This window comes from Ips typographus, linkage group LG3 (genome assembly GCF_016097725.1).
Source record: "Ips typographus isolate SLU linkage group LG3, UJ_Ityp_2.0, whole genome shotgun sequence".
Classification (NCBI taxonomy): Eukaryota; Metazoa; Arthropoda; class Insecta; order Coleoptera; family Curculionidae; genus Ips; species Ips typographus.
Genome location: NC_138424.1, coordinates 1,585,629 through 1,613,251, shown reverse-complemented (window position 1 = coordinate 1,613,251; position 27,623 = coordinate 1,585,629). Strand labels below are relative to the sequence as shown.

At 33.9% G+C, this 27,623-nt stretch overlaps 6 protein-coding genes and 1 non-coding gene across 9 annotated transcripts in view; 5 read left to right on the top strand and 2 right to left on the bottom strand.

The window, feature by feature from the left end:
* The window catches only part of Cyp303a1 (Probable cytochrome P450 303a1), a 50,115-nt gene that overhangs the window by 13,045 nt on the left and 9,447 nt on the right, over positions 1-27,623 (top strand). The window lies entirely within an intron of this gene.
* Positions 1,512-1,582, top strand: TRNAG-GCC (transfer RNA glycine (anticodon GCC)). The gene has a single exon. It is a non-coding gene; the product is annotated as a tRNA-Gly (tRNA).
* On the top strand, positions 10,395-11,577 carry Manf (mesencephalic astrocyte-derived neurotrophic factor). Its single transcript, XM_081976802.1, has 3 exons — positions 10,395-10,727; positions 10,873-10,997; positions 11,048-11,577. The coding sequence occupies exons 1-3, from the start codon at positions 10,649-10,651 to the stop codon at positions 11,348-11,350; spliced, it is 507 nt and encodes a 168-aa protein (XP_081832928.1). The 5' UTR covers positions 10,395-10,648; the 3' UTR covers positions 11,351-11,577.
* On the top strand, positions 11,803-13,254 carry sll (adenosine 3'-phospho 5'-phosphosulfate transporter 1). Its single transcript, XM_081976795.1, has one exon. The coding sequence runs from the start codon at positions 11,935-11,937 to the stop codon at positions 13,234-13,236; it is 1,302 nt and encodes a 433-aa protein (XP_081832921.1). The 5' UTR covers positions 11,803-11,934; the 3' UTR covers positions 13,237-13,254.
* LOC145727284 (protein turtle homolog B) lies at positions 13,287-18,584 on the bottom strand. 3 transcript variants are annotated; one of them, XM_081976799.1, is made up of 7 exons: positions 18,432-18,584; positions 18,268-18,377; positions 17,971-18,213; positions 17,739-17,914; positions 17,559-17,688; positions 17,209-17,358; positions 13,287-16,942 (listed from the first exon to the last, which is right to left on the bottom strand). In XM_081976799.1, exons 2-7 carry the CDS (start codon positions 18,326-18,328, stop codon positions 16,779-16,781), a joined length of 924 nt encoding a protein of 307 aa, XP_081832925.1. In that variant the 5' UTR covers positions 18,329-18,377; positions 18,432-18,584; the 3' UTR covers positions 13,287-16,778. The 3 variants fall into 3 exon arrangements, with proteins under 3 accessions (XP_081832925.1, XP_081832924.1, XP_081832926.1); XM_081976798.1 differs by having other exon boundaries at positions 18,268-18,546; XM_081976800.1 differs by having other exon boundaries at positions 17,209-17,334; positions 18,268-18,545.
* Ccz1 (vacuolar fusion protein CCZ1) lies at positions 18,722-21,178 on the top strand. The gene is made up of 9 exons (XM_081976794.1): positions 18,722-19,016; positions 19,358-19,455; positions 19,512-19,605; positions 19,657-19,863; positions 19,914-20,089; positions 20,140-20,426; positions 20,501-20,685; positions 20,738-20,954; positions 21,010-21,178. Exons 1-9 carry the CDS (start codon positions 18,927-18,929, stop codon positions 21,066-21,068), a joined length of 1,413 nt encoding a protein of 470 aa, XP_081832920.1. The 5' UTR covers positions 18,722-18,926; the 3' UTR covers positions 21,069-21,178.
* On the bottom strand, positions 21,170-27,582 carry LOC145727283 (4-vinylanisole receptor-like). The gene is made up of 7 exons (XM_081976797.1): positions 27,099-27,582; positions 22,712-22,955; positions 22,427-22,655; positions 21,741-21,840; positions 21,552-21,656; positions 21,328-21,483; positions 21,170-21,269 (listed from the first exon to the last, which is right to left on the bottom strand). Exons 1-7 carry the CDS (start codon positions 27,447-27,449, stop codon positions 21,216-21,218), a joined length of 1,239 nt encoding a protein of 412 aa, XP_081832923.1. The 5' UTR covers positions 27,450-27,582; the 3' UTR covers positions 21,170-21,215.

Sequence of the window (27,623 nt, the reverse complement as noted above, 5' to 3'; positions counted from 1 at the left end):
CTTCAAATTAAGTAGACTCAAAATGGCTCTAAGAACTAATTAACCGATCTTAATTACGCATAAATGTTAATGGGATAGAAGAAAACTAGCACGTGGCCATATTATTTACCTTGAATTCAAAAACTAAATCAACAAACTCAAAAAAATGATCGGACAAGGTAAAACATCGGATGAATAATTCACAAATCACGCGTATTTCATATGTTTCAACGTTTTATAGTTAAAAAAAAAAATCACAATTATTAGTGATAAGCGTAAATTTACTGTGACGGCAAGGTACGGGAAAATTGGAAAGTAAAATTCAGTATGACAGGAAAAAACAACCAATGACAAAATTTAAACTGCTAGAAGCACAGTATTTGTAATTTACCAGTAAAAGTTTCGAAAACTGTAATTCTTGCAAATTTTAGGCAAGTTTTGACATTAGTCACAGATATCACGTGGTTTTTATAGGATAATTTAGCTAGGCAGTCACATGACCACTGTCATAAATCTCAGAAATACGTTTTGTGTCGAATACTACAAGAGAACTTTTGTAGCCATTTTGTAAACCCAGATTTTTGAAACTTTTAAACACAGTTTGACAGTTAGGGACAAAATTGCTTGTCAAACTATCTTGTCCACGTAAAATTACAGTTTTAAGCATATTTTTTGATTCCTCATTAAATTTCCTATCCATTAACCTAAAAAACGCTAAAAAAGTCAGAGAGAAAAGCAGTGTCAAAGTTTGAACTGACAGAAACACAGTTTGGAAAAACAGTCAGGATCAAAATTGGTCGTAAAACCCACTTGAAGTGGGAAAATGATAGTTTTAAGCACATTTTTTGAATCCTTATTAAATTTCCTATCTAATAACTTGAAAAAACACTTAAAAATTTGGTACAGTCAGGGAGAAAAGCAGTGTCAAAATTTGAACTAACAGAAACACAATTTGAAAGAACAGTCAGGGACAAAATCACCTATAAAACCTACGTGGAGTGAGAAAATGACAGTTTTAAGCACATTTTTGGAATCCTCATTAAATTTCTTATTCAACAACTTGAAAAAACACTAAAAAATTTGGTACAGTTAGAGAGAAAAACAGTGTCAAAGTTTGAACTGACAAAAACACAGTTTCGAAAAACAGTCAGGTACGAAATTGGTAGTAAAACCCACTTGAAGTGGGAAAATGATAGTTTTAAGCACATTTTTGGAATCCTCATTAAATTTCCTATATAATAACCCAAAAAACACTAAAAAATTTGGTACAGACAGGGAGAAAAGCAGGACAAAGTTTGAAAGGACCGTTAGGGACAAATTGCTTGTCAAACCCACGAAGTGACAAAATGACAGTTTTAAGCACATTTTTGCAATCCCATAACCTGAAAAACAGACATCACTTTTGTTAGGAAAAGGACACTTTGATGGCTTATTAAGTTACAGTCAGACTAAGCTAGGTTTTTCACCTTTCAATTTTTGGTTAATTAGTACTCCCGCGGCTTATATAGCTTTTAAAGGTTTCTTATTAACAAGCATCGATGGTTCAGTGGTAGAATGCTCGCCTGCCACGCGGGCGGCCCGGGTTCGATTCCCGGTCGATGCAGTTACTTTTTTATTTATTTTTACTACAAATATTACTTCATACACTTAACATTACTCCCGCAGATACACGCCCTCATAAATCGGATAGTTTGAAGGTTAGAACACTGAAAAGTCCTTTTTTGTTACCTAAAGCATTTTTTTTGTTATCTCAACATTGTCAGTGTTTTTACCTAGTAGGACAGTTTTTTCTAAAAAAAGTCTAAAAAAAAAACATAATTATAATTTATTTATATATTATAATTCTGAAAACTTATGGATGGTTCTAGAAACTTTTAATACGGAATACGGAAGCTTTTAGACTGTCTTGAATTTGAGAGCTTCTATAGATAAGTTATTTGGAAGCTTCTTAGACTGTTCCTTTCCTAACCAAAATCAACGTAAATAAACGGAGAAATGACAGCTGGAATGCCCGAAACTTGTTTCAAAACTGATCACCAGATGGAGTATGTCTTATTTTGAAACCCCAATAAAGAAACTTACTAAAAGAGTAAGTAAAAAGTTTTCAATTAATCATTTTAAATGTTCCTAAGATTGTTAAACGAAGAAGAGGAAAAAAGAGATTGTAAACGTTTATAGGTGTCAAATCTGACAAATCTGAACTTATTAATGGAATTAATAAAAACTACCTTAGAACCGTATTTTATGGGTTGATGTATTTGAGGGTTGTAATATGATATAATCCACCAATTAGGACGTTTTTAGCTTGTTACTAAAGTGTAACAGAAAAGAAGAAGAGAGCTACTCTATATTATTTTTGTAATTTTTTTATTTTTTCTTTCCTATCCCATAACTCGAAAGACACTACAAAATTTGGTAACTGCTAGACACACAGTATTTGTAATTTACTACTTGGAAATGTAAATGTTTTTTAATTGTTACGTCATCCTAATTTACTTTGATTTTTGCCATACATTAAAATGTTATGTGTATCGTAGTATTAATTAGACAATGGGCGAAAAATGCAAATGATTAGATTTGCTTGCAAAGTGAAACATCCGCACTTTCACCCTCGTTTCATTAGCATACTGTCATCTCTAAATGCTAATGATTTGATATACGCTATATGGAAATTTTGAACGCAGGTTGGTTTTAGCATAGTCATCGACCAAAAATGAGAACAAAACAACAAACACCGAAAAGTTTGGAAATTCCGTTGTTCCAGCAGCGCAAAAATAATTAAATTGTCACCACCATCCAAAATCTGTCACTTTAGTTAATTTGGAATAAACAATATTTTTATTGTTTGACTGGAAAACAGCACAAGGCGCCAACACAAATTTCAAAGTCAAATTAGCTCCAATAAAAATTAGTAAAATGTAAAGAATTTTTACGGTGGGCGATGTTTAGACAACTATCCGGATGTAGTGGTTTTTTTCTGTAATTTTTCGGTAGAAATGTCGATATTGTAAATACCAGTCAAGGTTACTATCAAAAATTCCTATTTTGTTACCAAAGGTCATGAATCAGTTTATAAGGCATACTATGTAGATGACGTCGTCGTTTTGCAGTATTTTTAAAAGCACCGCTAAAAATATTCATGCAATCACGACTGGGAAAAAAAGTGCTAATTGGGATAGTAATTAGTGAATCAAAGTTCAGCGGTACATAATTTTTAACGCTAATTCCTTTTACTAATAATAGTAATAAATAGTTTGATATTAATAAATAACTTTGAATAATCCTTTTCAAGGTGTTTTAAGTGTAAGTCCTCCAAACAAAATTCAGTAAATGTTTGCTTGATATTTTAAAATATTTTAAAACCAAATGTGATGTCAATAAGACTCATTTTAGTTTTCAATGAATTGTAATTACAATGGCTAGACCTGTTAACGGGAGTTACTCAGAAAACGAAACTTATGTTAATAGATCGCACTAATATTAAAGATGTCAAGAACGTGGAGGAAATAACTTAACTTATCTCAAGTCAAGAAATCAGAAGAAGGATAGCTCTTGCCAAAACGGCCCAAACTCATCAAAATTTGGAAAGATCGGCATATAACCACCACAACAAAATGCAAATTAGTAAAACCCTCGTTTTTCCAACGCAGCAGAATGTTGGATGCGTTTGAGATGTGGGTCTGGAGAAGACTACTGAGGACTTCTTGGACAGACCGCAGAACTTAACATCCAAGTCAGATTGTCAACTAAAATCAAACAACTGATTCTCAGGTATTTTGGACATGTCAGCAGGAGGAAAGATGACAATCTCGAAAAACTTATTCTTATTCGACCTTAAGGGAAGGTAGAGGAAGCAATTTACAGGAAAATCTTTCCAGGACAGCATTAGAAGCATGTCAGACAGAGTAATGGAGGGAAACTGCTAAAAACACAAGAGAGAGAGAGAGACCTGTTAACAGTATTAAATAGTTTCAAGCCAATATCGCACTTATTTGCAATTTTCGTACTCAATTAATCAACAACATCAATGATTCAATTTTGATCCAAAATATTTCCTTTCAGAATGTCAAATTTTGATGTTTAAAGCTTCTTACTGTCTTGACCACTGGTGCAAACACCGCCCTCTGTATAAGAAAGCCAAGAAGGTGCATGCCAAAAATTCCAATATGGCCGAAATAGTGGTTGACAGTTTGCATTTGTTTGTATTGTGGAAATTGAGTTTTTCGATGATTAAATTAATTTTTAAGGTTTAAAGTCAAGACTTGGGATTACTTGCCAAAGTAATTTTTGTTTGCTATTATATATTTATTGTTCTAGTGAAAGTGTGGTTTGTGTTCATTTTATTTTGTTATCACTATTGTTATTGTTCCTTCATTGGTCTATAATTTGTTGTTGGTTTTTTAACTTAAATTCTATTGCTTCTACAATATGCCGTCCACTTGTTGTTTGCCAAATTGTAAAACCAATTTGGCGAAAGGCCCAAAAGTGTCAGTCTTTTACTTTCCAAAAACCCTGCTCGAACCCAACAGTGGTTGAAAGCTTTGAACTGGAATGATTTTACTCCAACACAATACTCAGTAGTAAGTACAATATGCTTTCTCATTCAGTAAACTTATTGCCTCTTACATACATAGTATTTGAGTTTTGAGGCCGCCTGCATTTTGAGAGCAACAAAGGTTTACTCTGAAGAAACAGGACAGCTTTTAGAAGTTCCATTGGCACATTTACATTTTAAAAGAAAGGTCTTGGTAATAATATAAAACCCATTTACCAGTTTTGCTTACCTAGCCTCAAGGATTTCCAAATTTTCTTTGATTGAGCAGTTTTCACATTAGTTTGTTGTACTTTCCAGGACAAAGGGTTCTAACCAAACTTGCTTTGGCTGGACTGGATCTATACATATCTGGATCAGGAATAAAGCGTTCTTTGATTTTTCACTCACAACTTCTAATCAACTAGACAAAAAAATTAAAAAAAAAAACATATTTTCTACTGCATCTGTATAGGTTTGTGTATAAAACGAAAACCGCTAACGCCGCCATTAAAAGTGACATTCTAGGCTTTCTTGTACAGAGGGCGGTGGTGCAAGCCATTTTACTGCGTTCAGATTGTCAAAAAGTAATCCTGAAGTACTTTTATTGCCTTGACACATTTTTAGTGTCTTCAAATTGTCAAAATTATGTATGGAACACGTTTGGAAACTCCAACTCTCGTTTTTTGCGCATTTTGCTAGATTCGACTCGCAGGACACATAAATTCAAACTTTTCCTAAATACCTAACTAGGTTGGTTATAAATAGTTTATTTAACATTATAAAAAACATCACTTTTTTTAGTTGGTTAAAAAATGCGGCCACCTCCTTACACGTATCTATCGATATTCAATAATTGCAACGCAATTACATTTAAGATTAATGTTCTATTCATCTATCGTAAATTAATTAAAAGTGTGCAATTTATACGTGTGTTTGGTAATTGTTCTTTTTTAATATCCCGCTGACTTACATTTTACTGTTAGGGCCAAAAGTGAATTTTTCCAAATATGGTATCATAACCCAAAAAAAGTGGCACCACATAACAAGTTGCAACATAACGGAAGATTTAGTACTTCTCACCCAATCCATCACCGAACTTGGTTTATCCACGGTAGAAAGTACCAGCATGGGATCATTGACCATCGTTTTGTAGAAGGTGGAGGTCGAAGTTACAACAACAAAGAAAGTGGCAGTACCTGTCTGATTTTTCTTCTTAAAACCCAAAAGGTAGTTTCTCTTCGTACACCAAATCTAGTAGACTTTGAACCCTTTTTAAATTTTTTTTTTCGTTTAAAAATGCCGACGTTACCTAACCTGCCCAGTATGATTTATATAAGTGGTGGCCGGCCTGAGATCGTAAACAATAATTAAGCTAAAACATCGCGTCTTATAAAAAAAAAACAAAATTACCGGGGAAAACCAGATTGTTATCGTCGACTCATGGTGATGATGATGAATTTTATTAGTCTTGACACGCCATAATTCTTTTCGATCTACGTAACTTGAAAATATACTTGTTAAATAATTTGACCTATACTTGGAACAGGTCAGTTTGTTATTTAAAATAGATTCTAAAAACGTGTAGTAAATCATTAATTCATTTATTATTAACTGATTTCTGCACTGTCAACCAGTGATGTAAAAGCGGTAATTTTCGGAAAAGCGGAAATTTACCGGAAAATTACTTCATGTGGGATTAATTGGCCATAAAAAACGAGGATAATACTATACTTTGTCCACGACCACTGTGTATTACCACTAATGCCAAGTGAAGTTAAATGTCTAACGTGCTCCTTAGCATTGATATTGTATACCGATAATTCTGAACGCACCCCAGCGTCGCCGCCTACGATCACGAGGTCACTGACGTTGTCAATGTCAACTTGTCAACTGTCAAAACTCCTGTACTGTGTTACTGCGGTGGATTTGTGAAGAAGATGGTATTGTGACGTTATATGACTCTCTTCTAACTTCTGTCAACACGCTAAATATTAGTGCATTATTGGTTGGTCTTTGAATTTTTAGTTTTTCTAATTTTTTCCAGAAAATTACCGGAAACTTTCGGAAAAATGTTGTATACCTAACCTCAACACTTTTCAAAATAATGTGAATTTTTAAAAAAAATATTATTCATAAATTTATCCTTTCTGGACAACACATTTCCGGTATAAAAGCTTTAATCTCTCGGTAGCGTGACATTTTTACAATATATGATATACAGGGTGATCAAAAGACAATTTCAAGGGCTAAAAATTGGTATATTGAACCACCCTGCAACTGTCAGAATAACAGAGTTATGGGCTGTCAAAGTAAAAACTGTCAAAATCAAACAACTCAGTTTTAACAGTAAATAACTCCTTTATTCGACGTTTTAGGTAAAAACGCTATACAGGGTGGTCAAAAGAGAATTTCGAGGGCTACAAATTGGTGTATTGAACCACCCTATAACTGTCAAAATAACCGAGTTATTGACAATACAATGGAGTAGTTTACAGGGTGATTCAATGAATTTTTAACATCCTTGTAACTTGTTTAATTTTCATTTTATAAAAAAAATACCAAATATGAATCTTGTAGATATTTGTATATACTTTATTCCTAAATAATCCATCAGTATACAGGGTGTCCCAAATTTGAGCAACAAACCACACTTATAATTTTTTATTAAATTTTTGGAGTCCTACTTGATTCTAAAATGTTTGTATTGACATTCAATTGTTTTTGCTCTAGCAACCTTACTTTGACCACCCTCCTCGAAAGCAGAAATTCCCAATTTGAGCAAAATTTTGGTGCACTTTTCCAGAAAATCGTTCCTAACTCACTTATTTAAAACACCCTGTATAAACACATCGTGTAACAAAAGAAAGATAATAAATAGAGCTATCACGTGACGTTGAGCGGGCACGGCTAAATTGTCCCATTTAGCTGCTAGAGGCCGTGAAAGTTGACTCTCGTTTTTTTGCAGTTTTTGCTCAATATCTCAGGAACAATTCAGGTTAGAGGTCTGATATTTTTTCCACATATGCACCTCAATGAGATGCCACTTTTACCTTTTATACATTTTTTTGGTTCCACGCACCGTTTGACTTTGAAAAATTAAAAACTAGATTTGTCAAGAATATTCTAGGTCCTGATTTCAAAATTCCTTCAGCGTTAATAGTACAAAAATAACGTAAAGTGTCATTTGTCAAAATGTCATTTTGCAAGAGTGCCACGCCCTAAAGTGTCAAAATTGACATTATTTCAAGGTCATCTCCGAGACGGTGCTAGTTAGAGCAAAATGTCAGATTTGTGTTCCCCTGGTTCAAATTAATTAAAAAAATCACTTTGATTAAGGAAAATCCAAAATGGTCGCCATTAGGATAGTAGGCCCAAAAAATCCCTTTATCCCTTAATTTAGATAAAATTTCAATACACTTTTCCAGAAAATCGTCTATAACTCGCTTATTTGAAACACCCTGTATAAAACTGTTGAAAAATTAAAAACTAGAATTGTCAAGAAATTTCAAGTGAAAATTTTTTATTTTCAAAATTAAACTCAACTACCTGAATACCTTCAAATAGTACAAAAATGTAAAAAACTAATTATTTTCGAATTTTCAAATTTTTCAATTTTTTCAAAAAGTTACCGACAATTTTCTGGAATTTTTTTTACATCCCTGCTGTCAACGACCATGTTCTTGGCGACTGTCAAAAAAAAGCAGCGACATTACAATGCCTAGAGTGGTCACGATCCGAAACAATGTTTTTTTTTCTGGAATGGATATTAGTCGCTGAAAGTTGGAAGGTTTAAGAAACACGAAAACACTCTGCATCCTGTGATATAACAAAAATCACAACAAGTCGCAATAAGAAGTCATCGTTACACATTTTTCTGCCTTTCACTTTATTGAGACTTGCGTACGTAGCCGCGGGCAAAACATTCCCCTGTGCGGATAATGACCTTCATGAAAAGTTCGCATTTAATAATATATCATTTGAGTGCCACTGACACAAAATATGTACAGGCCATCATTTCTAAGAATTTAAGTGTACTAGTCAGTGGCGCCATCTAAAATTTTGCAATCGAAACCACGCCTTTTATTTTAAAATAACCGACACTATAATATTTTTTTAATTCTGTTCAAAAAGGAATTTGCGTTACGAGTGTTTTTTTGCAGTCATTCTGTAACAATGGGCATTTGAATTGTTAATTATTACTAACAATATAATAGAATAAAACAGTCTGATTACTTTAAATCTGGAATGCACCAGTGGTATCATATACGCACTATCTGAAATACATTATGATTCCAGTTTTTCATTCATTTTAAAGGTGTGGTACTTATCAAAGTACTCAGTTCAGGTGGCAAAGTTGAAACAGGATTTAAAAAATAATCAACAATGGAACTGACTGAGTTTCTTCCGCATCTGGGAGCGTTATATTAACGCCCGCCCTCTTTTCGAGCAACAAAAAAGCGGACGTTATTAAAAAGAGAAAAAAAAAAGTGAACCAACTCGGTACCGAAAAAAGTGGTACCTTTTTTTTTACTCGGAACGTGCGGAATTAAGGATATCCTGTACCAGTTCGCCGGTGCGCCAGCCTTGACTTTAAAGAGTCGAAATTATGGTTTTATTTCTATTGTTTATAATTTACAAGACGAACTGGGTTCTTTATTATTTCGTGACGTAAGCTGTTGGCCTATTTATTATGCGTAATTTGAACGGGGTTGGAAAGGTTTTCAAGAAAGTCAAATAGTTTTTTTTCAATAAGAGGCGAGGCGTATCTGGCCAATAAAAGTGTTATAATAATATTAATTACACGCCTTGACAGGTCGGGAATGATTAATACACTCTTACCGTGCCTATTTGGGTCAAAATAATGAAATTTTTTGACTATAGGCGGTCACGAAGTGACTAATAAAATATTTCAAGGTGTATCTAGCTACACCTTTTGCATTAAAACTTCCTTCCGATAATAAGTACGACAGCAAATTGTGGTTACCAAATCGTGCACCATTGTTGCAAATACATATTGATAAATTAGACTTTTATAGCTTAATGGTGCGACGTAGCTGTCAAAATTTTGTTCGTTTGATGCTTGATACTGATCGAACAGCACAAAGTCATCTGACAACAGTGACAACCCAAGAGTTAAGTCCTTGTTTATATTGACTACATCAGAGTGAATACACGACGTCACTTGACAGTTGGTGAAGTTATGATTCTGTCAAATTGCGCCATCGTGATGTCACATTTGCTTGCCAATACATAACGCACGATGCTATAATTCTTGAATATCACTTCTAAGAAATTAAATTATAATAACAGTCAGTTAAGTTTTTAATTTTAAATAATCTTAACGCTAAAACTACAATTTAGTTTATTAAATAACCCTTCGTTAATTGTTACATATTTTGAAAAAGCATATAAACTAGTACAAAATGGTGGAAAAAGCCATATACTTTACCTCTCTAGATTTTCATGTTTTTAATATTGCAATTCAAAAAAAAAGTCAAAAAGTTTAGAATAACCTCCAAAATCGACAATTTTTTGTCAAAAACCGTCAGTTTTTTTTATTATTTCCGTGTACCCTCTGTACTCCTCGGTTTAAAAAGAATAAATTGTTATAACCAACCAAATTGTATAAAGAACAAATTATTCTGATGCTTTCAATACAACTTTAAGGCAACCAGTTATACAAGCAACTAATAAAAAACTTAGGTCAGAGTATTTCCAAAATTGATATAGTCAATCACCTGAGCGTGTATTAAGTTTACCTGTGGCGGTCACGTGACTGGATTAGTTTAGCTGTCCGCACTTTTGAAACGAACAGGTCAAGCATCCGACCAATGAACTTCCGTCGGCCATTGACATGGCGAATGACGTGGACCAATCACAGTTCGCCAACACTGACATTTTACCAGGCACTCCGGCAATAGAATCTAGAATATTTTGATTTGCTTGCTAGAAAAAGTGGTTTTCAATGTGGATTATTTAAGTGTTTGGTGCTTCAACTCCCAAGAACTTGTCTACGTAGCATATTCTGTGATTTCTCCCTAAGTCAATACATAACCGACGAAAACCCAAGGGTTAACCTCAAAGTTACCGTTCCCAATCTCTATAGGGTTTTTTTCCACAAAAATCTAACAGGACATGGAGCCCCAAGTTTTGCTTTTGGCCCTTTTTGCCTGCGTCCTATCGGCGCAAGCCCTTAAACAAGGCGAATGCGAGGGTAAGTACCAACTTCACTTCAGTCAATTTCCAGGGTAGTTACCTCCCTTTAAAACCACCCCTAAAGTATAATTTAATTGATTGCTTTTTAAAATCAATAGTGTTTGTCTTGTAACAACTTTCCAATAAGCTGACATATGTTTTAGTGTGTATTAAAGTCTTGGACAAATTCAGAAACACTCTGTCCGAAGACACACTTAAAGACCACAAAGCGATTGAGAAGAAATTCAAAGCGTACTGTACAGATCTTAAGAACAAAGAGAATCGATTTGTAAGTTTTGGTAAAAAGTGTTAATTTTCAACTAATTTTCCTCATTACAGTGTTACTACATTGGAGGGTTGGAAGAGTCAGCAACTGGCATTCTAGGTGAAATATCCAAACCAATGTCCTGGTCATTACCGTCAGACAAAATTTGTGAAAAACTCAAGAAAAAAGATACACAAATTTGTGAGCTGCGCTATGATGTTCAGATTGATCTTAATACAGTTGACTTAAAGAAACTAAAAGTCAGAGACTTAAAAAAAATCCTGAATGACTGGGGAGAAGAGTGTGAGGGTTGCATTGAAAAAAGTGAATATCTGAAAAGGATAGAGGAACTGAAACCCAGGCACACTGAGTTATAAATGTGATTTTTTTGTGTGGAAATTATTGTCCTGAAACTCTTCTTTGGAATAGCATTTTAGTTTTGAGTGGAATGTTAGCCAGTCTCTCTTATTATAAAACAACATAAAGTTTCACCAACTCAAAAAACTGAATGAACATGTCTTTTTTGTATGTTGTAAGTTAAATTATTTTGTAATATGTAAGAGAATATTTACATTATTTGTAATAAACAGTATTGTTATTGCAATTATTTTGTTTAATTGGACATTTTACGGTTTTCAGTTTACCGAATCGATTTTGTTTGTTTTTATGTGATTGGTAATAAAATACTTTCTCTTCAACCACTGTTATAGAACTGTTGATGTTTACGTAGGGCAAACGACGATTCTAACCTAATTTTGTCCTACGTCTCCTATAAAACCACTCTGACAATGACCGTTCCTGCCTTCAATTGTCAAACTGTCAAGTAGAATGAAGTCAAAGAACAATTTTTAATTGTTTATTTATTTTTCTTATCTTTAAATAAAAAATAATCCATTTAGTACAAAAAAAACAGATAGATAAAAGGACTAGTTTAACTATGCGTTGAATGCGGGCATAAGCAATGGCCAGAAAAGTTGAATTGGCCATTCTCCTCATAATCACCTCAACAGTATTACTAGTATACTGCCTCAATTTGCTGGTACTCAACTTGGACGTGGTACAAAACCCTCCACTACATTCCGCCTGGATCGTGCACGGTATTAGGAACGTTTTGGGCTACTCCACCGTTTTCCTACCTGGCTTTATCATATACAAATATGTGAAGAAAACCAACTATTTGAATGTAAGTGGCCGAGGACCTTTTGGAGCTGTAATTCGGACGTGTTTTGGGGAAGACGACTTGCCGTCGGTGATTCCCCCAGGACTTAACCCCACAAAAGCTCCGAGGACACAGTTGGAGACTATTACATTGCTGTTATTTTATTTTTTTGGACTACAAGTGTCATATTTATCATGGGGGGTACTCCAGGAGAAGGTGATGACTCAAAAATACACATCTTCAACTGGTGAAGGGGCTTACTTTAAAGACTCACAATTTTTAGTGTTTGTCAATCGAATTTTAGCTTTTGTTATGGCAGCAGTGGTAATTTTCTGCTCCAGACAACCTAGACATAAATGTCCTTTATACAAATATGTTTTCTGTTCCTTTTCAAATATTATGAGTTCTTGGTGCCAGTATGAAGCTTTAAAATATGTGTCATTTCCTAGTCAAGTATTAGCCAAAGCCAGTAAAACCATCCCTGTAATGATAATGGGGAAAGTGGTTTCCAAAACAAAGTATGAGTTTTATGAGTATGTTACTGCTTTTATTTTATCTATAGGTATGTTGTGTTTTTTGCTGGACACTGGAGAGGACAAAGGCAACAATGCAACTGTATTCAGTGGGGTTATTCTTTTGTGTGCTTACATAGCTTTTGACAGCTTCACATCCAATTGGCAACAAAAGCTTTTCAAAGTTTACGAAGTGCAACCCATCCAAATGATGTGTTTTGTTAACTTTTTTTCTTGTATTTTCACTTTCTGTTCCTTGCTACAACATGGAGGTCTCCTGGAGTCTTTCAAATTCATGTTTGCATACCCATCTTTTATCATGGACACTGTAATTTTGTCAATTTGTTCAGCTTCAGGTCAAATGTTTATATTTAGAACTATAGAGGAGTTTGGACCTTTAGTTTTTGTAATTATTAGCACCATAAGACAATGCTTTTCAGTTCTGTTAAGTTGTATAATTTATGGACACAAAGTGAACTTGTTAGGTGTGGTTGGGTTGTTTTTGGTGTTTTTCAGTGTGTTGCTCAAGGTTTACTGTGGGTATAGAATTAAAAAATTACGGCAACAAAGTGCTGCTCTATTAAAAGGGTAAATATACAGTTTTAAGTTGCTACTAGGTTTTATTGAAATCGAAACCCATCCTGGTAATAAAGCATTTATTATGTCAGACATAAAAAACTGTATAAGACACTGGAAAGCAAAACCTCTATATAGGCACAAGGCGTTTAATTAACGTTAACATTACATAGTGACTTAGTTGTAGTAGCTTTGACAAAATGTGACACTGGAAGCTTATTCTATTGAAAGCTTTTGATTGCACATTGCAGTTTTAAGTATCACCAAAATATTATTCTCTTTGGAAGAACTTCAACCTCTCATATATGTTTAAAATCAAAAACTAAACATTACATACACACACACCCATTTAAAAATGTTAAACAAGTAATATCACAATATACATGACAGTGAAGAATGTTTGCTAAGTGCGAGATCGTATATAATAGTATTATAAAGTTATCAATTAATATTCAAAAGCAGGGTATATAATAATAATAATAATTGAAGTGTGTAGGACCCTAAACTAAAGTTTAGCATAAAACACTCGGTACGTATAGTGTATAGAGCTTTTATAAGTGAATAAAACCCCCATTTTTTTAACTTGTGTAGATAAATATTACAATCGATTGTATACAAAATGTTTAATACTAGAAAAAGCACAACCGATTATTGATTAGAGTTGTTGTCTGGATTTTGCGAGAGTAAAGTAGCGTTTGTAATTTACAGTAGTTAAAGGCAAATGATGTCAAATAAAAAGTGAACTTGACAATGTTGTCATATCTTGTACCACCAAATTAGTATAAAAAATGTTGTTATTACAATTGCAACCCATTTGGACAGAGTGTCCAAGGAAAACCCCAAAAGTGACTTTACATTAAAAAAAAATCAGCAAACTACTTTAATGGAAAGTTCTCCTTTTTGTATTATGACATTCTTTGAACACTCTGTGTATACTTTAAATACCTAGACAACTCTTACTTGTAATTATAAGAATATTTTAGGGTACAATGAATGATTAAAAAGGATCAGTCTGATTTTTAATTATGTTTTTCTTTTTTGATAAGCCCTTAAAGACACAAAACTATGACCTATCTATATAATGAGGCACTGATTATGTATTTCTTATGTTAGAGGGGGTAATTTAAATTCGGGGAACTATAAGAGATTCGAGAAAGTTTAAATTGGGGTTACACCCATAAAAAAATGACATTTTGACTAATACTTCACGTCGCATTTCTACTGTTCACTTGAACTAATGAAGGCAGTTAAAAATTAAATTCAAAAATTTTACCCAAAAATGCGTGATGTTTACTACCCCCTTTAAACGTGTTAAAAATCTAGTTTTTTCTTTTTAACGAAAAAATGTTATATTTAATAGAAGTTACTTTATACAGGGTGGTCCAGTTTTAAATGTCAATAATTCACCAATCGATAGCCCATCAAAAAATAAGTTGACACACATTATGTCATTTTCCTGAAGAACGCTTCCTAAGGAAAACACAGACCTCCAAAATTCAGTTTTGAAAATTTTTTTTTTTGCTACAACTGTCAGACAGTCAGGCTAATTTTATTCTAAAAATTAAAGTTTTAGACTAATATCGTAGCATTTAATGCCAAAATTGTTTACTTTCATCAATGAAGAGTCTGAAACTTAACTTTTACTATAAAAAATAGTTTAAAATTCGATTTTTCAGTCTTCAAGCACAGTGAAGCGTCTAGAAGTCAAATTAATACTGACAAAGCATGAAATGGCATAATTAAGCCTACGAAAAATGTAAAAATAGTTTTTTTTAGTCGGCTATGTCAAAAACTTGGTGAAGATAAGCCTAAAACTCAATTTCCCAAAGCTGAAAGCAGTTTCATAGCCCTAAAAATAGTTCAGAGTTCTAAGAAAATGAAGAAAAACAAAGTAAAAAAACCTGAAAAGTTAGTCTTCAAGTCAATTTTCATGAATCTGATATCAATATTCTGTATTTAAGACTATTTTGAAGACTAAAATATTGAAATGTATTTTGAAATTATGAAACCTTACTTCAAATGCAAAATTTAAGCCTTTAATGTCACTTTTCATAAGTTCAGAGTCACTTTTTGGTGTCCAAGTCAATTTTCAAGGTTGAAATGTGTGAATTTGTTGTAATAAATTTTAGAAAAAGTAATTTTTTATGGCTAGTCAGTTTTCACAAGTTTTTCAACTTATCTGACTACAAAGACAGCTTTTAAGCCTCTCAAGTAAATTTTCACCGTTTTCAAGACAATTTTTATGTAGGGTTGGGTTGGTTTTGGGTCTTTAAACGTAATTACTCAATTTTGTCGTAAACAAAACTTCAAATCAGAGTTTTGTAAGAGATACTTATTTGTCAAATTGAAAAAGTAAAAAAAAACGGAAAATTTTGAAAAATATCCTAAATAGTGACATAGAATATAAGGCAGAAAAATGAAAACCATCTTTTTGTATTTACACCACTGGACAGTTTCGATTAGTGGAAGTATTAATTTCATATGTATTTGTTCTAAATTTGATTAAAATTGCTCCAGCGGTCTGACAGTTATGATAAGAAACTGATTTTTTAAACTGAACATTTATGGACTGTATTTTCCTTGGGAAGCATTTTTCAGGAAAATGACATAATATGTATGTTAACTTATTTTTTGATGGGCTATAGAATGGTGAATTACTGACATTTAAAACTGGACCACCCTGTATAATAGAGTACTAACTCAAACCGTCTTCGAGATATGTAGAAAAATATACGAAAAAAGGTAATTAAGTTTGACGCCCTCTCGTTGCTAAAAGGGGCAACTTAGCAGTGTCCACTCAATGTCACGTGATACCTCCATTCATTAGCTACCTACGATCATACGATGTGTCTCTACGCAATGTTTCAAATAATCAAGTTATTCGTGATTTTGTTGAAAATGCACCGAAATTTCGCCCAAATGAAGGTTTTTCTTGGTCTACTATACTGACCGCTGCCATATTCGTGTCAAGGTGGTCATTTTAATTAATTTTGGCATGGAGAACGCAAATCTGGTGTCCGTTTTGCTGTAACTGCCCGACAGTTTTAGGAAATTCATGTTTAATTGTTCAAAAAGTTTGGCCCTAATTTAAATTTTTTCCTATCTCTTATAGTTTCCGAGATCCCAATATGGTGAGAATCAAATTTGAATTACCCTGTAAATGCAATAATGTTATACCATTAATTAACGTCCCTTGAGTAGACCGTAGCTGACATTTTACACTCCCTGAATGAACTTAATTACACACTTTATTATGATTAATTGCGTACTCTTTGGTGTATTCAGAAGCTTCTTCCTCCTACTATAAAACCTACCTATATATAATATTAATATCAAGTGCAAAATATATTAGTATTTGGAACACTTTTCACAACGTTCGTTCTACTTAAACCACCTCTGGTCTTCAACAAAAACAAAATATCACATTTTTGACTAGACTAGAGTGTATAGCCGCAATAACTTAAATAAAGCGTAAAATCAACCGTTTGTATTAAGCATTCTAAAAATGTGTCGGATATGTCAGGAGCGAGACTGCCACAAAGCCACCTTAAACGAGTTTTATAAGTCTTGAGGCTGTACCACTGTATTGTTATTAAGGCGCAGCGGAGTTTCATTATTGGAATTTTCATCCGGCGTGATGTCCTGATGATGTCTAGGCGCGTCAAAACCCGGATTCAAAATTATGTTGGGCACCAGTTCGATTATTTCTGGTTCATCTTCAACTGTAAAAACCCAAAATTGAATCTGCCTTGCTCTAATAACATTGATCGTTAGTTTTGTTAGTAATGATGGATGTGAACAAAACTAGTGATAATTTATGTGCATCTATTTCTTTCTGTTTAATACAAACAAAAAAAAGACAACTACACTATGAGCATATTTGGTTGTCTATGAAAAATTAAAACAATGAACAAAATGAAACAATTAAAAAATCATGCATTAATAAACCAATCTAATAAAACATTCTTTATTGATTAATAAAACTCACCATTATTAGAACATCTCCTATAATCCCTGTAGTACAGTACAAAGGTGCCTAGGGTGAGAACAATCAACATCCCAAGTACAACACCAACGGCCACCGTCCACCATCTAGTGTCAAAGTGTTGGGTCCCTTTGAAGAAATGTCTGGCTAATTCTTTCGTGAAAAAAAGAGGAAATTGAGGGAAAACACCAAAAAGACAGAGGGAGAGAAAAGATGAAAGGCGATAGGCTTACTTTGGGCTACTACTTTTATAGAGCAGAGAGGGGTGGCGCGCTAGAGTTAATAGTTTTCACATTAGCTAGAGTCACAACATGCTGCTGAAGCATTGTGAGGGTGCAAATGAGCATAAATACCTGCTTCTGTGTAATCCGGTCTGGTGGTACCAAAAATATGAACCACTGAACTGTTGCCAAGTTGATTAGTAGCCCACATTCTAAATTCATAGGTGGTGTTGGGTTTTAGGCTGTACACTTCAATTTGTCTCTAAAATTTTAATTCTAAACACAGTTTTACCCAAAAAAAAACACACTTACAGAATTGGGCATTATATTTGTTGGAGCTATAGTAATCCAACTGAGATTTGTAAAAGCTGGGCGATATTCGGCAGTAAAGTGCTGTATGTTATACCCACCAGTACCATTAACTTTCCACAATATTAAAGCTAGTATTGTACTAGGTTTAATCCAGGCTATAACAGGGGGTGGGGGAGCTATACAAAAATATACCCAAATTAATTCAAAAAAACCTTCAGCAACATAAACTCACATCTAACAGTGAGATTTACACTGCCTTTAAGATCCAGCACACTGTTTTGTCTCAAACAACTATAAACCCCCGAATCACTTTTATCAACTCCCTGCAAAAATATAGACCCATTTGGTAGTATGGACATGTGGTGGTTTTGAATTCTGCCCTCCCTCTCCCACATTACATCCCCCGAATTGTTTAAAGGACATTTTATTGTAATGTTTTTCCCTATGTCTATGTAGACTTTTTTAATACTGACAGCTGGAAAGTTATGGCGTTAAAGGAGTTATAGCTCAAAACCCAGGGGGGCCTTACCTTTTTTAACTTGAAGGGCAATCAAAACCAAGGACAAAACGAATCCCAAAGAACAATACATAATTCCATATTACATAGTTTTTGTTCGTTAGCTTAGTTTTATGGAAACGCTATATTAAAATAAAAAGTCAAGAAAATTGGCACTTAATTAATACAAACACAACCATTTGGAGTTTTCTCATTTCATTCCCGTTCGATATTTTGAGTTTCCCAATAATCAATTTTCTTTGATCTTGTCAATGGTCAAAAAAAGGAAACTCGTCACTCGTCAGCGATAAAGTGACAGTTCTGTCAACTGTCAGTTTTTTTTTTTTCATTTGTTGTTATTGCTGTTTTTTGCTTTATTTGTAAATAAACTAAACCAAAATCAAATTTGCTAGTAACCAGAAATAAAAAAAATACTTAAATAAATTACCTTCTCCTTTTCCGCTGCAATTGCTTTTGTTCTTCTTATACACTCACTCAATTAGATGGGTATATGAGTATAAGTGGAAGTATAGGTAGAATCCACCTCCCACCTCATACCAAAGTTTCCATTTTATTTACTATTTACTTTTGTAAAATTGTTATTAAATGAATACAACTTTTATTAGCATAATTAAAATACAGTTTAAAGCTGCTTGCAGAAAAGTTAGTTCCTAGTTAGAGCAATTTAACAAATGCAAAACAAAATGGGAGGCATTGTCAAGGATATAGAAATACAAAATTTCTTTATTTTTAATTCCTCCCTTGGCCCCAAAGAAGGTGAGGTAAGTAATTGCAGGCTTTTTGTATTTCTTTCCCTTTTTTATTTACTCTTAAATCAACACTGTGGCTCTCAGTGATAGTATTTCGTTAAAGGTAGTGTATGGAGTAATGCTAATGTTTGAGCTTGGTGTAGTCCTATTAATCAGTTATCTGAGCTGAGACACTGTTTCTAAAGCTTGTATAGTAAAAATAGGTTAGGTTTTGGGCAGAATCACAGCAGTGTGTTGTGATTGGTCAACAAACACCAAACAATCTGAAAGTGGCTTTTTTTGACCAATCACAAACTACCCAATGTGCTGAAATTTTAGGCAAACCCTACACATCATTATAATCATAATTTCAGGAACTTCAAAGAATAATCTACTATTATCCATCTTCAGACAATACTGGTATACAAATTGAAAATGTCAGTCTGGTTGAAGGCATTATCAAGTTTACTCAGTAAGTTTCTTGTATTATTTCTTAACATTGATCAAAGCGCAAAAACAACTTTTCAGAATTTTTAATCCTTCACAACCAGTAAACTCCTTACACATGAACAAATTGAGGCAAATCTACTTTGAGCCTGAACCAGATTTTTGGCTAGTTCTGGTGAGTGACCATTTGCCCCTTCTAAAACTCTTCTATTTGGAAGTTTTGTAGAGTTTGGTCCTACCTTTGGCTAACAAAGTCAAGGAGAACACCAGCTCCCTAGAGTACATAGAGGAAGATGTGCAGGATAATGTGTATGATGCAGTCCTAAAACAGCTTTACCACATGTACAGACTGTTTTGGGGCACTTTTACCAGCACTCTAGAAAAATCTGATTTGGATGCGTTAAAAACCCAGTTAGAAAACTTTTTTAATGCTGTAGGTTGTTGGAAAGTTTCATTTGTGTTGGTTAATGGGGTAATTTTCAGTACCTTAAAACAGTAAAAATCGAAAGTGCTGATATTGTCAACATTTTTCGTGGAATTCAATACTTACCGCTGGACAGGCAGAATTTTTTGAAAATTCAATGTTTTGTTAATAGTTTAGAGTCAAAATGGGCCTATATTTTGCATTCCACTTTTTTATATAATGAACATGTGATTTGGTGAGTCCACCCAACTGTCACAATTACCCTACCTTATGATAGTTTTCTAGGAGTGGCATCCCACCTAACAGTATGCAAATCGTTTACAAATACTTGATATCGTCACTTTTGCCTGCAAATCTAGAAATTGAATTGCAAGGTGGCTCAATTCCGCGACATTCTCCTTCGCTATTTAGTGCCCACGGACGTTTTATTACCGGACCTTCCAACCTAAAACAAGCGAAAACAGTGGGGAAAATCCCTAAAGTGTATTTATTCAATGACGATCTAAGCTGTAAACAGTATTATTTGGTAGTATACAGGGTGTTGAGTGCCACTCTGTGTTTATTTATTGATGGTGAGTATAATGTGACATTCACTTATGTCTTAGATTATTTCTTCTATTTTCTATCTCATTTTGGTGATTTCTAGGTAATTTCGAGTTGTCTTTGAGTGATTTCAAAGAGCTGGACGACCATATTAATCCTAGATTGTCTCCTATAGTGAACGATATTGCTGATTATTGTTCAAAACAGGTTGTGACACCTTCAAGTGTACCAGAAAACCATCCCAGGTTTATTTATTTCAATCAGTTGAATTTAGCTTATAAAAGCACTGTAAGTTTGTTACTCTTTACTTATTTGATATATTGTCGTTTGCTTTATTTAGGTTCACTTGGATAATAAGCAAGCAGGCAACATTGCTTGCAGTAAAGATTCTGTCAAAATAATGGCGGATATGAAGGAAAACAGTCAATTTTTAGGTCCTTGGGGTGAAAATATCGTGAAAACCACCAACGACTATTGGGTGTTTAGTAAAACCTCTAATTTAAGGGAGTTTTACATTGTTTTGCAACAGAAAAATGCCAGTTTAATTGGTATTAGCGGTCAGTTTTTTGTTTTCAGGATAAAGTTACAATCTAATTTTTTTTTTGTACACAGAAGAGGTAAAACGGCTCTGTGAGACTGAATTGAAAGGAATTTTCTTCCATCCCATGTGACCCTGGTTGTTTATTGCTAATTCAGCTAAGTTGAACCTGTAAATTTTGTTGTATTTCACAGAGTTTATATATTTTGTTTTTTTCTTACTAAAACACGATTCTAAATGCTCTCTAATTTATTACTACCAACATTTAGGTGACTGAAATTTACTTTGAAGTGTTTCTGATTAAGGCAAAAATAGAGTAGGACGTTTTGAGTATCTGAAATTAATTTAAAAGTGAATTTCAGTGAAAAAACCGTTACAAAACCACAACTTACCGACATAAAAGTGGGTAAAATGAGTCGGGAGAATTTCCCAGCAGTTAGGAAAACCGGTCGTTTTGTCCTCATTATGGTGAAAAGTAATGCTTTCTTAAATTGGGTGTCTGTAGCCAACCACGAACTAGCCCAAATGTATCTTGGCAATTCTTGAAACTATAATTGGTAGCTTTATGAGTAAACTAGTGACGTCATGCAAACTAGTATCACGTGACTGTTCTCACCTTTATTGTCACCTCATTACCAAACCAACAATACAAGTACAACTGAAAGGACATCGCCAACATGTAAACAAATTCCACTAAAAATTGTTTGCTTAAAGGTGGCGCCTGAAATCAATTTTGTCAAGAAGAACAACTCTCTGCACAGCACTTATAGGTGCGACGTTGTCATATTGTGCTGTAATTACTTACTATAGAGACCAAGTACAGGCAGGTGCATAAAATGAATAGAGTGGCGGTCACTTGACATAGAGTGACCATTCTGTGAACGTTCTCCAACTTGTCACAAGCCCTGAAAATTATTTTTTCCAATGAAACAGCATTCTCAGCTTTGGATGGACCACTTTGAAAACGAAGAGCGCTTTGACATTTACCACGTGCTTTTCACGTAAATTTTACTAAATTCAATCACGTGGTAACTGTCAAATTTCTGACCGATAATGTGAGTGTGTGGCAATTTTCACAAACAAATTTGGTTGCATTATTTTTTTTTTAAACACAGGACACTCTTTAAAAATGTTGAATCACCCTGTACACCATAAAAATATATACAGGTGTGGTAAATCCAAAAGCGACCATAGGATAACCGTGTAACGGACAGAGAAACGTAGGTAATTGCATGCGCGGGAGAAAGACAGAAAACGAAAAAAATATCAAGTAGGCCATATTTTTAGCGCGCTGTTGCCAAACGCCGTAAGTATTCAATACCCTCGACAAACTTACTTACGGCGTTTGGCAACAGCGCGTTAAAAATATGGCCTACTTGATATTTTTTTCGTTTTCTGTCTTTCTCTCGCGCATGCAATTACCTACGTTTCTCTGTCCGTCACACGGTTTTCCTATGGTCGCTTTTGGATTTACCACACCTGTATGCATACTTGAAAATAGTTTGTAGATGATTGACGATTTTCCTTAATTCCACCCTCATAACGTCCATATCGGCTTTACTTTCGTGCAGAACATTGTTGGGTTGTCCCGGTAAAGCTCTTTCACGTATAGTTTTGAACGCACCCTGTATTATGGTGACGTTTGCGGCTATACAATTCATTATGTTCATGAAAAGTGAATCCATACCAACAATACTGTAGGCGTATGAAAACATGGGACCTAAAAAATGTTTGAATTACGGGGGGTGGTGGAAAAGATGTGTTTGAAGCATAAACCTGCTTGATACGCCATTGCTAGTAGGTATTTGGGACCAGTGTCGTAGGAGAAGGGCATCCAGCTGTAATAGGGCAACCTGTCAGGAAGGGCGACCGTACTGTTGCCCTTCATGTGTTGTATTGTGGTTATGGTCGAAAATACGTAGGAGGAGGTCAAAGTTGCGTGTGCCAACATGAGAAACATTAAAGAATATTTGCTTCCTTGTTTTTTGTACTTTTGTGATATAATGCCCGGTTGGTAATCCTTAAACATGAACATTTTATGAAGAAGTAACCTTTTCTAAAAAAAATAGCATTTTCAGCTTTTCATTTTTCTTTACTATCTCATGTTTTAATTATGACAAATAGTATGTTTTTGAGATGAGAAAAATAACGCAAATCTCAAGATAAACAATTTGTAATTTACATTTACAAATTTTGACAGACATCACGTGGTATTTGGAAGATAATTTAGCTAGGCAGTCACATGGTCACTGTCAAAATAACTGTAAAAAATATCAGAAACACGTTTTGTATCGAATACAAAAAAAAACTTCTATATCCTGCTCTTTACTACTCTGGCGCACAGTTTGACAGACAGACATAAAATTGCTTGTCAAACCCACTTGGAGTGAGAAAATGACGGTTTTAAGAACATTTTTGAAATCCTCATTAAATTTCCTATCCAATAGGATGAAAAAACATTACAACATTTTGATACAGTGAGGCAAAAAGCGGTGTCAAAATTTGAACTGTCAGAAATACAGTTTCAAAAGACAGTCAGCGACAAAATTGGTTGTCAAACCCACTTGGAGTGAGAAAATGACGGTTTTAAATACATTTTTGGAATCCTCATTAAATTTCCTATTCAATAGCATGAAAAAACACTACAAAATTTTATATAGTCAGGGAAAAAGAGGTGTCAAAATTTGAACTGTCAGAAACACAGTTTGAAAAAACAGTAAGCTACAAAATTATCTGTAAAACCCACTTGGAGTGAGAAAATTACTGTTTTAAGCACATTTTTGAAATCCTCATTAAATTTCCTATTCAATAGCATGAAAAAACACTACAAAATTTGATACAGTCAGGGAAATGGCGGTGTCAAAATTTGAACTGTCAGAAATACAGTTTGAAAAGACAGTCAGGGACCAAATCACCTGTAAAACCCACTTAAAGTGAGAAAACTACTGTTTTAAGCACATTTTTGGAATCCTCATTAAATTTCCTATCCAATAGCATGAAAAAACATTACAAAATTTAATACAGTCAGTGAGAAAAGCGGTGTTAAAATTTGAACTGTCAGAAACACAGTTTGAAAAGACAGTCAGGGACCAAATCACCTGTAAAACCCACTTGGAGTGACAAAACTACTGTTTTAAGCACATTTTTGGAATCCTCATTAAATTTCCTATCCAATAGCATGAAAAAACATTACAAAATTTAATACAGTCAGTGAGAAAAGCGGTGTTAAAATTTGAACTGTCAGAAACACAGTTTGAAAAGACAGTCAGGGACCAAATCACCTGTAAAACCCACTTAAAGTGAGAAAACTACTGTTTTAAGCACATTTTTGGAATCCTCATTAAATTTCCTATCCAATAGCATGAAAAAACATTACAAAATTTAATACAGTCAGTGAGAAAAGCGGTGTTAAAATTTGAACTGTCAGAAACACAGTTTGAAAAGACAGTCAGGGACCAAATTACCTGTAAAACCCACTTAAAGTGAGAAAACTACTGTTTTAAGCACATTTTTGGAATCCTCATTAAATTTCCTATCCAATAGCATGAAAAAACACTACAAAATTTAATACAGTCAGTGAGAAAAGCGGTGTTAAAATTTGAACTGTCAGAAACACAGTTTGAAAAGACAGTCAGGGACCAAATCACCTGTAAAACCCACTTAAAGTGAGAAAACTACTGTTTTAAGCACATTTTTGGAATCCTCATTAAATTTCCTATCCAATAGCATGAAAAAACACTACAAAATTTAACACAGTCAGGGAGAAAAGCGGTGTCAAAATTTGAACTGTCAGAAACACAGTTTGAAAAGACAGTTAGCTAAAAAATCAGCTGTAAAGCCCACTTGGAGTGAGAAAACTACTGTTTTAAGCACATTTTTGAAATCCTCATTAAATTTTCTATCCAATAGCATGAAAAAACATTACAAAATTTAATACAGTCAGTGAGAAAAGCGGTGTTAAAATTTGAACTGTCAGAAACACAGTTTGAAAAGACAGTCAGGGACCAAATCACCTGTAAAACCCACTTGGAGTGACAAAACTACTGTTTTAAGCACATTTTTGGAATCCTCATTAAATTTCCTATCCAATAGCATGAAAAAACATTACAAAATTTAATACAGTCAGTGAGAAAAGCGGTGTTAAAATTTGAACTGTCAGAAACACAGTTTGAAAAGACAGTCAGGGACCAAATCACCTGTAAAACCCACTTAAAGTGAGAAAACTACTGTTTTAAGCACATTTTTGGAATCCTCATTAAATTTCCTATCCAATAGCATGAAAAAACATTACAAAATTTAATACAGTCAGTGAGAAAAGCGGTGTTAAAATTTGAACTGTCAGAAACACAGTTTGAAAAGACAGTCAGGGACCAAATCACCTGTAAAACCCACTTAAAGTGAGAAAACTACTGTTTTAAGCACATTTTTGGAATCCTCATTAAATTTCCTATCCAATAGCATGAAAAAACATTACAAAATTTAATACAGTCAGTGAGAAAAGCGGTGTTAAAATTTGAACTGTCAGAAACACAGTTTGAAAAGACAGTCAGGGACCAAATCACCTGTAAAACCCACTTGGAGTGACAAAACTACTGTTTTAAGCACATTTTTGGAATCCTCATTAAATTTCCTATCCAATAGCATGAAAAAACATTACAAAATTTAATACAGTCAGTGAGAAAAGCGGTGTTAAAATTTGAACTGTCAGAAACACAGTTTGAAAAGACAGTCAGGGACCAAATCACCTGTAAAACCCACTTAAAGTGAGAAAACTACTGTTTTAAGCACATTTTTGGAATCCTCATTAAATTTCCTATCCAATAGCATGAAAAAACATTACAAAATTTAATACAGTCAGTGAGAAAAGCGGTGTTAAAATTTGAACTGTCAGAAACACAGTTTGAAAAGACAGTCAGGGACCAAATTACCTGTAAAACCCACTTAAAGTGAGAAAACTACTGTTTTAAGCACATTTTTGGAATCCTCATTAAATTTCCTATCCAATAGCATGAAAAAACACTACAAAATTTAATACAGTCAGTGAGAAAAGCGGTGTTAAAATTTGAACTGTCAGAAACACAGTTTGAAAAGACAGTCAGGGACCAAATCACCTGTAAAACCCACTTAAAGTGAGAAAACTACTGTTTTAAGCACATTTTTGGAATCCTCATTAAATTTCCTATCCAATAGCATGAAAAAACACTACAAAATTTAACACAGTCAGGGAGAAAAGCGGTGTCAAAATTTGAACTGTCAGAAACACAGTTTGAAAAGACAGTTAGCTAAAAAATCAGCTGTAAAGCCCACTTGGAGTGAGAAAACTACTGTTTTAAGCACATTTTTGAAATCCTCATTAAATTTTCTATCCAATAGCATGAAAAAACATTACAAAATTTAATACAGTCAGTGAGAAAAGCGGTGTTAAAATTTGAACTGTCAGAAACACAGTTTGAAAAGACAGTCAGGGACCAAATCACCTGTAAAACCCACTTGGAGTTAGAAAATGACTGTTTTAAGCTCATTTTTGTAATTCTCAATAAATTTCCTATCCAGTAGCATGAAAAAACACTACAAAATTTGATACAGTCAGGGAAAAAGCGGTATCAAAATTTGAACTGTCAGAAACACAGTTTGAAAAGACAGTTAGCTAAAAAATCAGCTGTAAAGCCCACTTGGAGTGAGAAAACTACTGTTTTAAGCACATTTTTGAAATCCTCATTAAATTTTCTATCCAATAGCATGAAAAAACATTACAAAATTTAATACAGTCAGTGAGAAAAGCGGTGTTAAAATTTGAACTGTCAGAAACACAGTTTGAAAAGACAGTCAGGGACCAAATCACCTGTAAAACCCACTTGGAGTTAGAAAATGACTGTTTTAAGCTCATTTTTGTAATTCTCAATAAATTTCCTATCCAGTAGCATGAAAAAACACTACAAAATTTGATACAGTCAGGGAAAAAGCGGTATCAAAATTTGAACTGTCAGAAACACAGTTTGAAAAGACAGTTAGCTAAAAAATCAGCTGTAAAGCCCACTTGGAGTGAGAAAACTACTGTTTTAAGCACATTTTTGAAATCCTCATTAAATTTCCTATCCAATAGCATAAAAAATACTACAAAATTTGATACAATCAAACAAAAATACTGCACATTTTGACTTACTTTGTAACCTTCATAATGATTATTTGGATTTTCCAAATCCTGCATAATTTCCATCAAGTACTGACCGCAAAAGTACCAAAAAACCACTTTAATGGCCCCCATAAAGTGGGTAAGAAAAAAATTGACATTCTTAATTAGGGCGTACTTATCTTTGTAAGTGTAGAAAAGTGAGATAAACTCGGTTGAGGTGAACCACAAATTGACAAAAATAAAGACAAAAATTGCGTACAGGGTGTAGCAAAACTGGACGGTCTTGTTTTTGTTTGAGGGCCTCCATAAACCAGCCCTTCTTAACATCCATTGGTTTACCGAAAAAAAATCAGTGGCGTATCTCGGATTTTTTCTCAACATCACTTTATGATTTTACTTAACACAATGCAGACTGGAATAATTATAATAATGTGGAATCGGGTATTCGGTTTGAAGTTTGCATGTTCGCTTACAAATTCATTTGAAAAGTGACAAAGAAAGGGAATTTTTTATTTTGCCCTTGTTAAGGGTTAATTTTTTATTCGAACAATCTGA

Excerpts from the sequence above, each read along its gene's own strand:
- LOC145727284 (XM_081976799.1), bottom strand. The coding sequence starts at position 18,328 with ATGTATTGTTCTTTGGGATTCGTTTTGTCCTTGGTTTTGATTGCCCTT. Across the intron at positions 17,689-17,738 it reads CAAATATAATGCCCAATTCT|AGACAAATTGAAGTGTACAG; the intron begins GTAAGTGTGTTT and ends TTAAAATTTTAG. Across the intron at positions 17,359-17,558 it reads ACCGGATTACACAGAAGCAG|AATTAGCCAGACATTTCTTC; the intron begins GTATTTATGCTC and ends TTTTCACGAAAG.
- sll (XM_081976795.1), top strand. The coding sequence starts at position 11,935 with ATGGCCAGAAAAGTTGAATTGGCCATTCTCCTCATAATCACCTCAACA.
- Manf (XM_081976802.1), top strand. The coding sequence starts at position 10,649 with ATGGAGCCCCAAGTTTTGCTTTTGGCCCTTTTTGCCTGCGTCCTATCG. Across the intron at positions 10,728-10,872 it reads TAAACAAGGCGAATGCGAGG|TGTGTATTAAAGTCTTGGAC; the intron begins GTAAGTACCAAC and ends CATATGTTTTAG. Across the intron at positions 10,998-11,047 it reads AGAACAAAGAGAATCGATTT|TGTTACTACATTGGAGGGTT; the intron begins GTAAGTTTTGGT and ends TCCTCATTACAG.
- Ccz1 (XM_081976794.1), top strand. The coding sequence starts at position 18,927 with ATGCAAAACAAAATGGGAGGCATTGTCAAGGATATAGAAATACAAAAT. Across the intron at positions 20,090-20,139 it reads TATAATGAACATGTGATTTG|GAGTGGCATCCCACCTAACA; the intron begins GTGAGTCCACCC and ends ATAGTTTTCTAG. Across the intron at positions 20,955-21,009 it reads CAGTTTAATTGGTATTAGCG|AAGAGGTAAAACGGCTCTGT; the intron begins GTCAGTTTTTTG and ends TTTTGTACACAG.
- LOC145727283 (XM_081976797.1), bottom strand. The coding sequence starts at position 27,449 with ATGTTGAGAAAAAATCCGAGATACGCCACTGATTTTTTTTCGGTAAAC. Across the intron at positions 22,656-22,711 it reads AGCAATGGCGTATCAAGCAG|GTCCCATGTTTTCATACGCC; the intron begins GTTTATGCTTCA and ends AACATTTTTTAG. Across the intron at positions 21,657-21,740 it reads GCCTGTACTTGGTCTCTATA|GCGCCACCTTTAAGCAAACA; the intron begins GTAAGTAATTAC and ends AATTGATTTCAG.